Source organism: Nicotiana tabacum, chromosome 3 (genome assembly GCF_000715075.1).
Source record: "Nicotiana tabacum cultivar K326 chromosome 3, ASM71507v2, whole genome shotgun sequence".
In the NCBI taxonomy this organism is placed as follows: domain Eukaryota; kingdom Viridiplantae; phylum Streptophyta; class Magnoliopsida; order Solanales; family Solanaceae; genus Nicotiana; species Nicotiana tabacum.
Window position 1 is genome coordinate 137,209,154 of NC_134082.1, and position 16,711 is coordinate 137,225,864.

The 16,711-nt window shown below is 35.7% G+C and overlaps 3 protein-coding genes across 3 annotated transcripts; all 3 read left to right on the forward strand.

Moving 5' to 3' along the window:
* The first annotated feature begins 1,377 nt into the window (after positions 1–1,377).
* Positions 1,378–1,752, forward strand: LOC142177465 (uncharacterized). Its single transcript, XM_075246245.1, has one exon. It carries the CDS (start codon positions 1,378–1,380, stop codon positions 1,750–1,752), a length of 375 nt encoding a protein of 124 aa, XP_075102346.1.
* A 732-nt stretch (positions 1,753–2,484) lies between these two features.
* LOC142177466 (uncharacterized) lies at positions 2,485–3,234 on the forward strand. The gene is made up of 2 exons (XM_075246250.1): positions 2,485–2,738; positions 2,856–3,234. Exons 1-2 carry the CDS (start codon positions 2,485–2,487, stop codon positions 3,232–3,234), a joined length of 633 nt encoding a protein of 210 aa, XP_075102351.1.
* Positions 3,235–13,874: 10,640 nt separating this feature from the next.
* On the forward strand, positions 13,875–16,192 carry LOC142177467 (uncharacterized). The gene is made up of 3 exons (XM_075246254.1): positions 13,875–14,270; positions 14,960–15,629; positions 15,711–16,192. Exons 1-3 carry the CDS (start codon positions 13,875–13,877, stop codon positions 16,190–16,192), a joined length of 1,548 nt encoding a protein of 515 aa, XP_075102355.1.
* Positions 16,193–16,711: the final 519 nt, after the last annotated feature.

The following is a 16,711-nucleotide window of genomic DNA, read 5'->3' on the forward strand; positions in this document are numbered from 1 at the left end:
AACAAGAGGAAGAATTGAACAAAGAAGGGAGGAAAGAAACTGAAATTAAGGCAAAGAGTAAAATGAATAACGAGGGTGAAACAGGGGAAGCTGGCAGCTCCAATGAACCGCAGCAGTCCCAGATGAAACTGGGGCAAAACAAAACACAGAACAAACATGTTCCTAACAAGTCTGATACTAACACCAAGGCTGATCAGACCACTGCCCAGGTACAAATTGGAACTTCCAAGGATCAAGACATAAATGAAGACTTTCCAAAGCAGCAAAGCATTAAGAGTAGAACTACAAAGAGGAACAAGGTTAGAAGACAAAAGAAAATTCCAAAAAAGAGGTCTAAAGTTGTATTCAAATGTGTCAAAATTTTCAGCAGCTCAAAGAACAAAACTGTTTTATTGCCTAATGAAGAGAGCCTCCAAATTAGCAACAGCAAAACAAAAACTACTGAGGGGATTAACAGTGAAGAAATTAGAAATGAAAGGAGTACCAATGACAACATGAAGGAAGGTCCTTTGGATAATGAGGAAAGTGGATTGAAAACAAGTAATGTGGTGGTTAAGACAACCAAGGGGTTGGAATGGCAAGAATATGTCAATGAGTCAGTCAGCATCCCTTCAGAAATCAAAAATTTGCCTGGAATATGTCTTGAACTAGATCTGAACCCTGTGCAGCAACAAAGCAACAATGACTCTATCTCAATGAGGAAAGAAACATAACAACAATTTGAGATCACACCGCCAAACACTGTGACTGTTCGGATAGCAGAAGATCAACTTCAAAATGGCCAGGACCATGACAATGGAGAAGAATTTTCTCCAATGATCAGACGCAGGAAGCAGAACAAAAAGAAGGAAAAGAAGAAAAAACAAAACGATAATACACCTCCTCAAGGAGGTAGATCAAACTAATTTCCCTCATTGTTCCATGATTAGTGTCATTTTTTGGAACATTAGAGGAGTTAACACAAAAAAGGCAATGCCTAGACTGAAAAAGCTTGTCAACATAAACAAAGTGGATTTCATAGCACTCAAGGAACCTTAAATTTCTTAGGCTTAAGCATTGTATATCCAACACTAATGGGCAAATTTGGCCCATGTGGTCTGAGAACTTTCAGTCAAGTGTGATAATTGTGGATGATCAATAAATTACTATCAAAATTCAGAATGGGGTGGATGACAAGAGTATGTTCCTAACTGCAGTTTATGCAAAATGTAACGCTAATGAAAGACAAGACCTTTGGTGTAGCTTGGAAAACACACGCATGATGATTGATGGCCCGTGGTGCATTGGAGGTTTGACTTCAATGATATTCTAGATCCGGCAGAGAAACAGGGTGGTCGACCTCACAGAATGTATAAAAGCTTAGATTTCAGCTCATATATGGACAACTGTGAAGTTAAGGATTTGGGTTATGTTGGGCCTAAATTCACTTGGTGCAATAATTGGGAAGCTAGAAGAAGAATTTGGAAGAGGCTTGATAGAGTCTTTGTTAATGACTTGTGGTGCCAGACTATGCAAAATAATGTTGTCAAGCATCTTCCAAGAACTGGTTCTGATCATAGGCCTTTACTTCTCAAATGCTATAACAAAAACAACAATAGTATTAAGTACTTCAAATTCTTGGATTTCTGGACGGAGCAACCTTCCTTCATGAACCTGGTAGAAGATGTGTGGAACTCTAATATTAGTGGGAATGCCTTGTGGATACTTCAACAGAAGCTTAAAAAGCTTAGCAAAAGGCTTACACAATGGTAGAATGAGGAGATTGGAAATGTATATGAGCATGTTCATCGCTGGGAAGCCAAAATGAATGCCCTTGAACAACTTGATCTACAAAATAATACTGACCTATCTAGAGAAGAGCTTAATCGAGGGCAAGCCGAATACATCAAATGGATGACCATGCAAGACTCTATTCTTAAACAAAAAGAAACATCAAGTGATTCGAAGAAGGTGATTCAAATACCAAGTATTTCCATAACCTAATCAGAGAAAGAAGAAGAAGGCTACAACTTCACAAGATCAAAGATCATAGAGACAGATGGGTGGAAGGTGATGATAACATTGCAAAAGCTGCAATTAGAGACTTCAACATAAGATTCAACATCAAGAATCAATTCAATGATAATGATATACTGGAATGCATCCCCAGGATTATTACAGAAGAAGACAACATTGCCCTGACTACCATACCTAACACAAATGAAATCAGGGATGTTGTTTTTGAGAGCTAATAGTGCAGCTGGTCCAGATGGCTTTAACCACATCTTTTTTCAGAAATGTTGGGATATAATCAAAGAGGATATCACTAACTTCGTGCAAGAAATTTTCAATGGAAAGAGACTAACCAAGTTCTTCTCACACACTTGCCTGGTTCTACTTCCCAAAGTAGAATCTCCCAATAACTTCTCAGAACTTAGACCCATCAGTCTAAGCAATTTCACCGCCAAGATCATATCCAAAATTCTTTCGAGAAGGCTAAATCCTATGCTTCATAGAATCATTTCAGAGAACCAAAGTGGGTTTGTCAAAGGAAGATCCATTACGGAAAATATTTTGCTAGCACAGGAGATCACACTGAACATCAAGAATAAAAACTGTGGGGGGAATGTTATTATCAAATTGGACATGGAGAAAGCATACGATAGAATGTCCTGGAGCTTTATCATGTCGGTTTTGAGGAAATTTGGATTCTCGGAGGAATGGATTGACATCATTTGGGGTCTGGTTAATGAAGTCTGGTACTCTATTATTATTAATGGCAATAGAAAAGGCTTTTTTACCTCATCTCATGGCTTGAAATAGGGAGATCCATTGTCTCCTTCTTTGTTCATTATTAGTGCTGAAGTGCTATCCAGGTCCTTGAATAATCTCATCAGCTGTGAAAACTTTACTCCTTTCAACATGAATAACAGAGGTCCAAAGATCAATCACCTTACATATGCTGATGACATTGTCATATTCTGCGGGGGTAACAACAAATCCATCAAGCTTATCAAGAAACAAATCAGGAGATATGAAAAGGCTTCAGGGCAAAAAGTCAATAATGACAAGAGTTATTTCATCACTTCTCCTAATACCTCTGCCTCTAGGATCAATAGAATTAGGCAAGCATCAGGATTCATGGATAAAAAGTTTCCTTTCAATTATCTGGGATGTCCAATCTATCATGGAAGGAAAAACATAGTCTTATTTGATGAAATGTTAGCGAAGATTGTTAAAAGGATCAATGGTTAGCAAGGTAAAATTCTATCTCCAGGGGGGAAAATCACACTTATCAAGCATGTATTACAGTCCCTCCCCACTTACACTTTGTCTGCCATGAGTCCTCCCAAAGGCACTATTACTCTCATGGAAAAATATTTTGCAAACTTCTTTTAGGGGTCGACAGATGGGTCAAACAAATATCATTGGAGTTCTTGGCATAATATGTGTCTTCCCAAAGATGAAGGTGGCATTGGAATTAGGAAAATACAAGATACTATTGATACTTTTAGTATTAAGAGATGGTGGAGGTTTAGAACACAGAACTCTCTATGGGCCACCTTTCTCAGGGCCAAATACTGCACAAGATCTCACCCGGTAAGTAAATCCATGGTTTCGGCTGACTCCCATGGTTGGAAAAAATGTTAAAGACCAGGCAAAAGGTGGAATTTCGCATCAAATGGAGCATTCAAAATGGCTCCTCAAGCTTCTGGTGGGATAATTGGACGGGTGATGGTCCACTTGCTCATCAGGTCCAAGGCATCAGGAAATCGGCCAAAACTCAGGTGAATGACTTCTTAACAAATGGGCAATGGGACATCAACAGGTTAAACCAGGTTCTTCCTTCCCACATCACTGATTTTATTTATAGAATTGATATTGGTAATGATGCAGAAGATGATTTCCCTATTTGGACCTTGTCGGATGACGGAAAGTTCTCAAATAATTCAGCGTGGCATTTAATTAGACATAAAAAACCAAAAAATAATTTTTAAAAAAATGTTTGGCATCAGGCAATCCCTTTTAAAATGTCCTTTCTAACTTGGAGAATTATGAAAAGAAAATTACCTTTTAATGACATGATTAGTAAGTTTGGTACTAATATTGCTTCGAGATGTTCTTGTTGTAGTGTCCCACAGGTGAAATCCATGCAACATGTTTTCGTGGAAAGTGAAGCTGCAAAGCGCATTTGGAAGAATATTGGCAACCCCTTGTGTATTATTCACCCAAATGCACTTATTGCGGCAATCTTCAATAATTGGTGGGATGCAAAAATAAAGAATAAAATCCATGGCCTGGTTCTACAAGCTGCACCAACTCTTATTTGCTGGAAAATCTGGAAACAAAGAAGTTCATGTAGATATGACACACAAAGGAAATTTCATCATAATGTCATGAAACATCAGGTGATATGGAATCTCAAATCCATGGTAACCAAGCTCATGCCAAATGGAGACGCCCCACACCACTGTCTTTACTACAAAATTGAAAGATTGAAACCTATCCAAACATGGAGGCAAGTTTAGTGGCATCCTCCGCCCCATGGCAAATTCAAAATTAACACAGATGGAAGTTACATCAAGGAAAGTGGGAAAGCTGGTATAGGAGGAATCATCAGAGACGATGAGGGAAATTTCATCATGGCATTCGCAATGTCGATTGACTGTGACAATCATAACATGGCTAAAGCTCGAGCTGCTGAGTTCGGAGGAAAATGGTATAACCAGTTAGGTTTCACTAATTTTATTCTCGATCTTGACTCAAATATCATAGTAATCATGGTCAATCAAGATGGAAACAAGAACATGAAGCTAAAGATAGTGGTGGAGAGAATTACAAGTCTGGTCCAGCATGCAAATGCAATAGTCCAACACCGTTATAGAGAAGGCAATCAGGTTGCTGATGCTTTAGCCAAAATAGCCTCCATCTCTAGAACAAATTTGATTTGCCAATCCTTCGAACATCTCCCAAAAGAAGCTAAAGGCGCCTTCATTATGGATAAGTGGAAAATGCCTAGGGTGAGAACAAAATATGAGAAAAACAATTTTTTTGTTAGTTGAATATGATGTATATATAGGTATGGCAGTATATTGGTAGAATAATCTGTTGTCCTTTTTGGGTGATAGGAATCACCATGTAGTATTTGGTTCTGAGGTAAGGTATAGTCCCCCTCACTGATCTTTTTTTGCAATACAACAGCCAGACATCTGTCTGGGGAACTTTACATACAAAAAATTAGGTCCTGAACTTACAATTACAAGTTCAAAAGTTAAGGACAATAGGTTCTGAAGTCCTGAACTTAGACTAACAAGCTCAAAAGTTAAGGACAATAGGTCCAGAACTTAGGCTAAGAAGCCCAAAAGTTAAGGACCACTTAGACTAACAAGCTCAAAAGTTAAGGACACTTGGTCCTGAACTTACAGTTACAAGTTCAAAAGTTAAGGACATGTAATCCTGAAGTCCTGAAGTTAAGTTCAAAAGTTAAGGACATGTAGTCTTGAAGTCCTGAACTTAGAGTTCCAAGTTCAAAAGTTAATGACATGTAGTCGTGAAGTCCTGAACTTAGAGTTCCAAGTTCAAAAGTTAAGGAGTAGTCCAGAAGTCCTGAACTTAGAGTTCCAAGTTCAAACGTTAAGGACATGTTCAAAAGTTAAGGACATGTAGTCCTTTAAGGACATGTAGTCTTGAAGTCCTAAACTTAGAGTTCCAAGTTCAAAAGTTAAGGATATGTTCAAAAGTTAAGGATATGTAGTCCCGAAGTCCTGAACTTAGAGTTCCAAGTTCAAAAGTTAAGGACATGTTCAAAAGTTAAGGACATGTAGTCCTAAAGTCCTGAACTTAGAGTTCCAAGTTCAAAAGTTAAGGACATGTAGTCCTGAAGTCCTGAACTTAAGTTCAAAAGTTAAGGACATGAGTAGAAGGGTATTTTCGTTCGGGCAGTTAAAATTTATTAAAGCAGTGACTTAAAAATAAAGACATTTTAAACAGTGGCTTAAAAGTAAATACATGTGTTGTTAGCGGCTAACCATGCACTGACAGCCCCCTTTCTTGTCCCTTCGTTAAATGACTTTAATTGGGCCGTCCGCTGTAAGCTGGATCTTGTTCTTCTGTTAGCTGAATGGGCTAAACTTGCTGTGAATAGTTGGCGAATTGCAATAGTATTTGCCCAAAGCTAACATTTCTATCAATCATAAAGTTTTAACTTGTACCTACTTTTTAAACAACTTCAACCCTTTTTTCCTCCTCCTTTTCCTCCTTCGTTTTCTTCTTCTTCTTCTTCTTCTTCTTCTTTCTTCTATTGCTATTGGTGATGCTATAATTTGGCGAATAAACAATACTTTTATATGGAGACCTATTTTTCTGTTAGTCAAATATAAATCTCAGCATTTCTGTAACAAAATTTGCACTCTTGACGGATTAAAGAACCAAAGTTTAAAAAGAAATGTGTCTTGCTGTAAAAACAAATTACTATAGTAGGAATACTAATTAAATCAAGATAGGTTAAGAGTAGCAGTACAGTGCAATATACTAGAATTCCCTACCAGTTGGAAAATGCAAAGAAATCAACGAAGCATAATTAGTCAAGATTAGAAGAAAAACAACTGACATTTTGTGTTAAATATTAGCACGGAGGGTAGAGAACAAAACTTCAACGGCTAGAATGCTTAGGTTCAACAATTACAAACAAAAACTTCAGCCAACACTAAGTTTACGTGAAAAACTTCAGCTAAAACATGCTAAAGTTCAGGAATTACAAACAAAAACTTCAGCAAATGGAGAACAAAACTTCAGCTACTAGAATGCTTAAGTTCAACAATTACAAACAAAAACTTCAGCCAACACTAAGTTTACACGAAAAACTTCAGCTAAAACATGCTGAAGTTCAGCAATTACAAACAAAAACTTCAGCAAATAGAGAACAAAACTTCAGCTACTAGAATGCTTAAGTTCAACAATTACAAACAAAAACTTCAGCTACTAGAATGCTTAAGTTCAATAATTATAAACAAAAACTTCAGCACACTTGGTTCAACAATTTTTGTTACTTCAGGCCCGTATGCTGAAGTTACGCGAAAAATTGGGTACACTTGTAATTTTTTTTGCAAAGCGAGTACAAGTTAAAACGTGATCCAAAAAGCGGGTACGGATGCAAATGCCCCTGTTTACGTGGAAATGACACCAGGTAACCACAGTTTACAATATGTTTAAAGATTAGCCAATTTCGCTCAAACTTCAGGATACGACATCCTGAAGTTTAAACCTCAAAGTTCAAACTTCAGGACATTGTTTCCTAAAGTTCGAAAATTGTACTCAGAAGTTTGAATCTTATGTCCTTAAATTAGCAGTTGAGAAATTCAGAACACTTAGTCTTGAAATTCAAATTAGCAGCTCAAAAATTCAAGACACTAAGTTTTGAAGTTTGGGTGAATTAACTAATCTTTAAATATATTGTGAATTATGAATATATTTTAAATAGCAAGCTTAAAAGTGAGTATTATTGCTTTTCGCAAACAGCGGCCTTGGCCCGTGAATAGTTGGCGAATTGCAAAAGTATTTGCCCAAAGCTAACATTTTTATCAATCAAAAATAAATAGTACTAGTAGACAAATGAATATTAAATTCTTTCCTAAAATACATGGGTTTTATATTTAAATCATCTCATTTGGACATCAACGAGTACTTAATGGTAAATAAATTAAATTAGTGGCAAGGAATGAATGCATGGTTGAAGAAGCAATTGGAAGCTCATCATCAATACAAATTAATACACTGCTTTATATACGTGAAAACTACAATCGAGTAACACCACTTAGCTTAGTTTTGTTTAGTTTATCCTCTCTTTTTTCAAAAAATTACGGTGCGTACTTCCCACAATAGCATCCTAGTTCATTTGAAAATTCACAAACTTCTTTTCAATCGGAACAAAGAAGTTAGTGAATGGGACACTCGATCGAGAAAACCTTTGCTTGACATGCAAAACAAAGCAGTAATTAAGTGGTGGATAAAAAGGCATCCACTTAATTTACACTTTTCATCATTGTATTTATTATTACAAAGCTCCACCCGCACGGCCGTGAAGAGCTTCTCTATTACATCTACTACAAATTAAAGTAAAAGACATTTAATATTTTCCCTTAACAGAAAGATTGTAAAGGCACTTACTTGGAGGTGACTGATGGATATTCTCATGCAACTTATATAAGACAAGATACAAAGGAAAAGGAATGGCTGTCTCTGGTTGATATTATACGTATACAGAAGAAGCATCTCATCCCACGTTCGACTGAAATCATGAAGTGATTCTGAAGCCATATTTGTGGGGGCCGGAGGAAAGAAAAACAGATCATTCAGAAATAGAAGCATCAGTAACAAATAATTATAAAGAAGCTTCTCCATGTATGTTTTCCTGGGTTATCAACGAAAGCTGCCTTAGTTATGCCGTGGTTATTTTATTGTACAATATTATTTTACGTTGGAATTAATTATCAAATACCATCAACCAAACAACCCCTTAGAATATCTTCTCCCTATATATGTGCAATCCCACATCAGATCCAATGTACAACTTCCACATTTACATGGCTTGGGAGGGCTGCCATGTAGTTAGGAGATCGCGAGTTTGAGCCGTGGAAACAACCTCTTGCAGAAATACACAGTAAGGTTGCGTACAATAGATCCTTGTGGTGTGGTCCTTCCCTGACCTCGCGCATAGCGGGAGTTTAGGGCACCATGCTGCTCTTTTTTATATTATTGGGATGAATCCTACTAGAATTTCATTTACCCAACTAAACATGTTTTTCCTATATAGAAATTCTTTGATATTCAGTTTACTTTCCAAAATGGTCCATGAAAATGCCAGCCAAGGGTTCATAAAATCATGGCTAATAATACTAAAGACACCATATTGGCAAAAATACTTGCCAAGTGTAAGTAGAGATTAAGATAGAAAGCTCAGCAACTAGAAAAGATCAAAAAGGAATTCTAAAAAAGTAAAAATACCAAAAAGAATCATAACTTTTGACAAAAGCATCAGAGAATATTTAAAAATGGCTTGTCAAAGGCCAAAAGAAAACGTATCTAGAAACCAAGAAATAAAGTAAAGAAAAGAGAAACCCATTTCTGTCTGAGCAGTGCAAGCAAAAGAAGAGATAGATGTAATTAGTCAATTGGGAAGTGCTATCATTGAGGGAGAATGAAAATTTTGGTTTTTTGGACCCCCACTTGTAATAAACTTAAAAGAAACTCTCATTAACACGGGGCAGTGTAGGAGCCATAACCATACTGATACTGCAATGAACAAGGCCATTCATCATTAATTCTTTCACCCTAATTAACACCCCCACCCCCACCCCCACCCCAAAAAAAAAAAGAAAAAAGAAATTGACAGAATTTGTTTTAGATTGTTATACATATAACATAAAATTATATTGTTATATGTATGCATTTTAATTGTTTGAAGCAAATTGGCTATTGTGTTCATGAGTTGAATTGAAAGAATCTGTTTAAGATCCGCTCCTATTTTCGTATTTGTTTTTTGAATATTCCTTTATTATTATTATTATAACACTTACTCCCTCAAATTTCCAAATTGACATGTTCCCATCTAAATATATAGGTATGTGTACAAAGGAAACCAATAAATCGCACCAATCCGATAATCTGAGTCAAACCGGAAAAAAAATCCAACTATGGTTTGGTTTGATTTGGTTTGGTATTGGAAAAAAATCCGACCATAATTGGTTTGGTTTGATTTTAACTAAAGAAAGTCAAACCGAAACCAAACCAACCCGACATTATATATATAGAAATTTTAGATATATTTAATATATAAATATATTTATTGTGATGTAATTTATAAATATTTCTTAAAAGATTTCATAATTTTATCGTCTAAGGTATTATTTCAAGGTTGGACTTAGAATTTTTGAATGTTTCATGCGTTGTCAATACAAATCTTGATGAATGACACGTTCACTTATGTACTTGAAAGGCTGTGATTCTTTGTTAGTTTTCTCTCAATCTGGTTACACTAGTAATGTTAGAGTTGAAAAAAGTAAGAGCAATCTGGCGAGGTGCTGACTAGGAACAAGCCCTCAGCCTATTTGAACTTTCAAAAGCTTTTGCAATTGTCTCCTACTAAAAGTCATCATTATTATCCCTAACAAAGTCAGGAATTTTAATAAGATAATTCAAAAAATGCACAAATATAATAATTCGAGATTATAAATTTTTCTTACGCTAAAATCTTTATCCTAATTGTATAGTGTAATAAACGAAAGAGATAAATTGAACTATGTGCACTTTAGCTACGCCATTACAAAGCAGAAATGAAAGATTCCCAAGTTTGTCTTCTTCTTTTATGTTAAATATATTTTTATTTATTGTTTAACAAAATAAAATTTACTTTACTCTTTACCCGTAGAAAGTCAGTACTGTATTACTTAGTTAAGTTGGACAATTATTTGCAAGAGGAAGCGTAAAATAGAACCTCGAGGCCAAAGTTTGACTCACCACATTTTAGCTTCTTCTTTTTTTTTAACGCTACCATTAAACCTTTTTTTTTGAACTGCTACAATTAATTTGCAACCAAAATAGAGTAGATGCTAAAAAGGAATCACAGTGTTTCAAATACATAACAGAACGTGTCATTCATCAAGATATGTATTGACAATTACTGGAGCGGAGCGGCACCCATTAAATATGCTGACAAAAGCTCAAATCAAAATCAAATCAATACTAACGCTAACAAAAGACATTCAATTCAATACTACGAACGAGAATGTATGGAATATCTATTTTTAGTTTTGCAATAATTTAGATAAAAATACATAACTTATTTTTATTTTTTCTTTAGCGTTTAGTCATGTAATTAATTCTCCCTTATTACTCTACTTATTTTAGCATGACTTAGTACTTTTAGATTATGTTTATTTTTATTATGGCTTTTTAATTAGCAATATTTATATTACATAATTTTATTGTCTTTATTGTTGAGTATTTTAGGATAATACCATGACACATCTCATATTTTGTATTATTTTCTTGAAAAATACTTTATATAGTTGTATCTTACTAGGATTAAAGAAATATTTTGAGCACAAGTTATATGTTTTTTTCTACGAAGATTTTACCGAAAAAAACCTCGAAAAACCCGAAAATTCGAGATTGAAAAACCCGAGTTTTATTGGTTTGGTTTGGTCTTTAAATTTAATAACCCGACATAATTGGTTTGGTTTGGTAATTGTAAAATCCGAACCAACCCAACCTATGTGCACCCCTAGGTATATGGTGTTTGAGATGAGATAACTTGGAGTTGTTCCGGGAACCAACGTTAAGTAGAAGCAGTTAGGAGTTAAAACTAGAGTTAGTTATGTAACTAATTATTGGAAGGCTAGTTAGTTAGTTAGTGGTAGTTTGCACAATTGTCAATGAACTGTCAGTTAGATGTAGGAGTTAGTCACTTGTATAAATAGAGGATTAAATCAATGAGAAGCTAAGCTCATTCATTTTCATTTTCTGCTATGTTCTTGAAGCTTCACAGAAGCTCTTCTTCTTCTCTCCATCTCCATTAACGTAGAGTAGAAAGCTTGAGTTGAGTATGAGCTGAGTGTGTAGAATTTCACATGGTATCAGAGCACTATAACTGTTAGTGCAGTTGAATCTTCGATCCAATTCTTCAAATCTCATTTTTTTCGAAGCAATCAAAAATTGAATCATGGCAATTGACGATACCGAGCCGAAAAATTTGAGTCACAATCATACATTGATCATGCATTCTATTGACACTTCAGGTACAGTACTAATTCCTCTTCAATTGACTAGCCCAGAAAATTATTCTGTTTGGAGTCGAGCTATGAGAATTGCAATCCTAGAAAGGAACAAACTAGGGTTCATAGACGACACCGGTAAAAGAGAGAATTTGGGGCCAAATTTAGTTGATCTCTAGGAGAGATGCAATACTATTGTCATGTCATGGATCATGAATTGTGTGTCGAAGGAACTGTATAGTGGAATAGTGTACTGTCACGACCCAAACTGATGGGCCACGACGAGTGCCCGAGTCCTACCTGTCAAACACCCCTAAGCATGCGTCTAAGATATAAACCTGAATACATCTGCTGAATTACGAGAATAATATACATGAAGAAAATCTACCCAAAAGGCATATGTACATATACGTGCAACATACGTAGGGCGAGCCGACAAGGCTGCTATAGACAACTATATACCTCAAAACTGGAAGCCAGCAAGGCCACATGCTATCCAACTAGACATATTGTCTACAGACCTCTAATAAAAATAGAACTGTACAAAGACGAGACTGAGTCACGTCATATATATATATATATATATATGGCATATCAAAAGCAGCTCCGGATCAAGTGGAGCATGCCAACTTTCACTGATCAAGGATCCTAAGAAGGGGACCATCCGCTTGTCTACCTGCACCTGCGAGCATGAAATGCAGGCCCAGTGAAATAGGGAGTCAGTACGAAAAATGTACAGAGTATATAAGGCATGAAAATCAGTACGTAAAAGACATAGATGAAACATGGAATAAAGAAATCCATCTGTAAATCTGAATAACTTTGTAAATTCTGAAACATTTATAATGTCATGCACGTGCATATAATAGGTATAGGTGTACATAATATCATCAAGCCTCTGAGGGCATCCCATCATATCGTCTCGGTCATTGTAGGCAACATCATCAACATATACCAACTGATTAGGTAGTAGTGTGTATATAACGTCGTAACCTTTTTCTCATATCTCATATACATATATATAAATAAATATAAATACACGTATATAACGTCATCTGGTCATGGGTCAATGCACATGTATAAATGAATGAAATGCATGAAAAATATGTAATAATCTCAATATTCCTTTCGGATAAACTTTTTCAACTGCGTATTATTCTGAGACCCATGGACAGAAGATATAATAATATGTCACATGGGGAACCAAGAATATAGAGACCCCTAGTATTTCTATGAATAGAGTCGTTTATAAAAACTGTGCGTTTGCTCGTCTCTTTTGTATAATTTGGATCATGCCATAAAGAAAGAAGGAATAGCCTTAATATACCTGGAGTAGGAAAAAATCCGTATAATATTCTTGAAAAATATTGCACCGTACCCTTTTAAGACCACAAAATTTTTATGTTGTTAAACTTTCAATAATTCTCGCTGGATTCTTTTGGTTGGAAAACGTTTTTGTTTGAAGCTTGCTAACGTTCTGTTGGTGCTTTGTTTTCAAGAAATGAAAGATTAGCTTTGTTAAAAGCTTGAAATGGCTAATGTTTCCAGGAATGTTAAAAGGTTAATTTTCTTCAAGATTCTAATTTCCAAAAGAAAAATGGAACAAGATTTGTAATAATCTTAATTGTTAAATCCTTACTAACCTTGGGTAACCACCTAGACATCAAATAACTAAGGGTTATTCTCTTGGTTTTGTGGCCTTCTGCCACATTTTTTTGGGAGAGGGGGATTAATCTTATCCACTAATTTTATTTATTAACTAGGTAATGTCTCGTTACCCGATAATTAACCAATTACCCGTATAATTAAGAATTATCTTAAATTACCTAAAATTCTATTTATTTTTAATATATTTTTTTCATCATACTACCGTGGTCATATGGTACCTTGTATGGTTCTAAGCTATAAATATCGAGTATTATCGTTCGACCCGTATTTTATCCCAAATCGGCAACCTTCAACGACTCTCGTTTTCTTTAATTCGTGTACCTTTTATCCTTCATCAAATTTACTTATTGCTTGTTATAAATAGCATAAATACGTAAACCTCAAGATAATCTCATCCCCTAGTCTACGCCGATTAACTGAAGACGAAGCTTTAACGTACCAAATGCGAGATGTAACATGTACTCGATAAATGCCTCATCAGTTTGGGGAGATTTGAAGGAGCGATTTAACAAATTCGATTGCTCTAGGATTTTTCAGATACATAAGGTGATTGCTACTATAACTCAGGGAACCAGTTCTATTTCTGCTTATTTTTCAAAGTTGCGTCTGTTGTGGGCTCAGTTTCACAACCTAGCTCCAATTCCTGGCTGTGATTATGCCAAATCACGTGAATTTGTAGTATTCATAAAGCGGTTGAAGTTGTTACAATTTCTAATGGGACTCAATGAGTCTTATGAACTGACAAAGAGCCAACTTCTAATGATGGTGCCAGTGCCTACTATCAACAAAGCCTACTCGATGTTGATGAAAATGGAGAGCCAGAGGAGCATGGAAAATGCTGATGCTAGAGAGGTGATAGCACTCATGACAACAAGAGCTAATAATCCTACTTAGAAAGGGAAAAGGAACTACAACTTATACTGTGATTATTGCAAACTCAAAGGGCGCACTCGTGCATGATGCTACAAATTGATAGGATATCCTGCTGACTTTAAGTATAGAAAGAAGCCTAGTGTTTGAGCTGCTCACAATGCTGTAGTGGAATATCAAAAAAACATGATGCAATTGCAAATACTGGTGGACGAGCACACAAACTCGGTACCACAGATGGGATCCAAGGATCATATTTCATACAAGAATAGTATAATCAGATCCTAAAGCTGCTCAACAAGGATGGTACATGTGCAGATTCAAATTCAGTTGGCATGGCCAACATGGAAGGTAATATTAATGCTTTTCTAGCAGATGCACACATAAAACATTGGATTGTTAATTCTGGAGCCATAAATCATATGGTAGCTGACTTAAATATGTTGGATACAAAAAGAAAAAGTAATAAGAATTAAATAAAAAAGGTATATCTGCCAAATGGTGAGGCAACAGTTGTGACACATCTTGGATCCTATAGATTGGCTGATAACATTGAATTAGATGATGTTATGTATATACCGGATTTTAGGTATAATCTTTTGTCAGTCTCTAAAATTACCAAAGAACTGCAATGGTCAGCGTGTTTCTTTCCACATTTCTATATATTTTAGGACCTCTACAGTAAAAAGGTGAAGGGGATTAGTAGAGAAAGTGAAGGACTTTATCTGTTTCTTCAAAAATCTACCAACAACAACAATAATATAGCAAGAGGATTGAATGGAACAAAGGAGAAGTTGAACATTGGACTGTGTCATAAAAGGCTTGGCTATGCATCAACAGTAACCATAAAGCAGATCTTAGGTTTGGGACAAGAAGAATGTAAAGTAGCAATAAATAATTGTACAATCTGCCCTTTAGCAAGGCATACTAGACTACCTTTTCACAACAGTACAAGTAGGTCTTCTGATGTTTTTGAGTTGTTACATATTGATGTGTGGGGGCCATACAATGTACCTACACTTGATGGAAATAAAATATTTCTGACTATTATGGATGATTGTTCAAGAACTACTTGGTTGTTTCTGCTTAAACTTAAAAGTGATGTAATTGTGATGCTCAGGAATTTCTTCTCATTGGTTAAAACTCAACTTGGGAAAACAGTAAAGATGTTAAGATCTGATAATGGTGGAGAGTTCATCAACACCAATTGTTTTCATTTGTTTCAATCTTTAGGGATAATATATCAGAGAACATGTGTTTATACTCCTCAGTGGAATAGAATTGCTGAGAGAAAACACATACATATTCTGGAAATTGCAAGACCAGTCAGGTTTCAAGGAGGTATTCTTATGAAATTTTAGGAATAATGTGTTCTAGCTGCAGTATATTTGATTAATAGAATGTCATAAGTTGTTTTAGAAGGGAAGTCTCCTTATAAGGGTTTTTATAAAAGAAAATCAAAACCGGATCATCTGAGAGTAATAAGATGCCTTTGCTTTGCCAAGAAGGTCCATAACCATGACAAGTTTGCAGCAAGAGCAACTGCAACAGTTATGTGGGATACTCAACAGTCAACAAAGGGTACATACTATATGACCTCACTAATTGTGTTCTTTGTTAATAGGGATGTTCATTTCAAGGAGCATATTTTTCCTTTCAAGCACAAGCCAGCTACACAACCATCATTGTTCTCAGAAGTTGAACTAAACAATAATCCAAACTTAGATTACACTACAAATGAGCAGGCAGAAGTTCAAAAGGAGGACTTAAAAATTCAAGAAAAGGAATTTCCAGTTCAAGAGGAGGAATCCCATGATCACTATGAGGAGACTCATGAAGGAGTTGCTCGACAACAACATAAAAGTTACTCTCATGATGAACTGATGCATCAGAATGAAAATTAACCTGCAACTTCTGAAGATCAACAAAAAGACTTATCCCATAACTTAGGTTTTGCAGATCCACAAAACTTTAGAAAGTCTACCAAAACAAAGAAACCTTCAGGATGGCTATCAGCCTACATCACTACACCTAAGCATTGCTTCAACCATCCGTTATCCTATTGATCACTCAGTCAACTACTCTTCTCTGCAGCCATCTTTCGGGAACTACATAGCGGCCTTTACTTCAATTATAGAACCTAAAATATTTCATGAGGCTTCCAAAGATCCAAGATGGGTGGATGCCACGAGAGCTGAAATTCAAGCCTTGGAAGATAACTATACATGGGAGTTAGTATCTTTACCTAATGGGAAGATCCCTATTGGTTGCAAGTAGGTGTTTAAAGTTAAATATAAAGCTAATGCTGAGGTTAAAAGGTTCAAGGTTCGGTTGGTAGCTAAAAGCTATAATCAACAAGAGGGGCTTGATTACAATGAGACATTCTCTCCACTTGTAAAAATAGTAATTGTGAGATCAGTCCT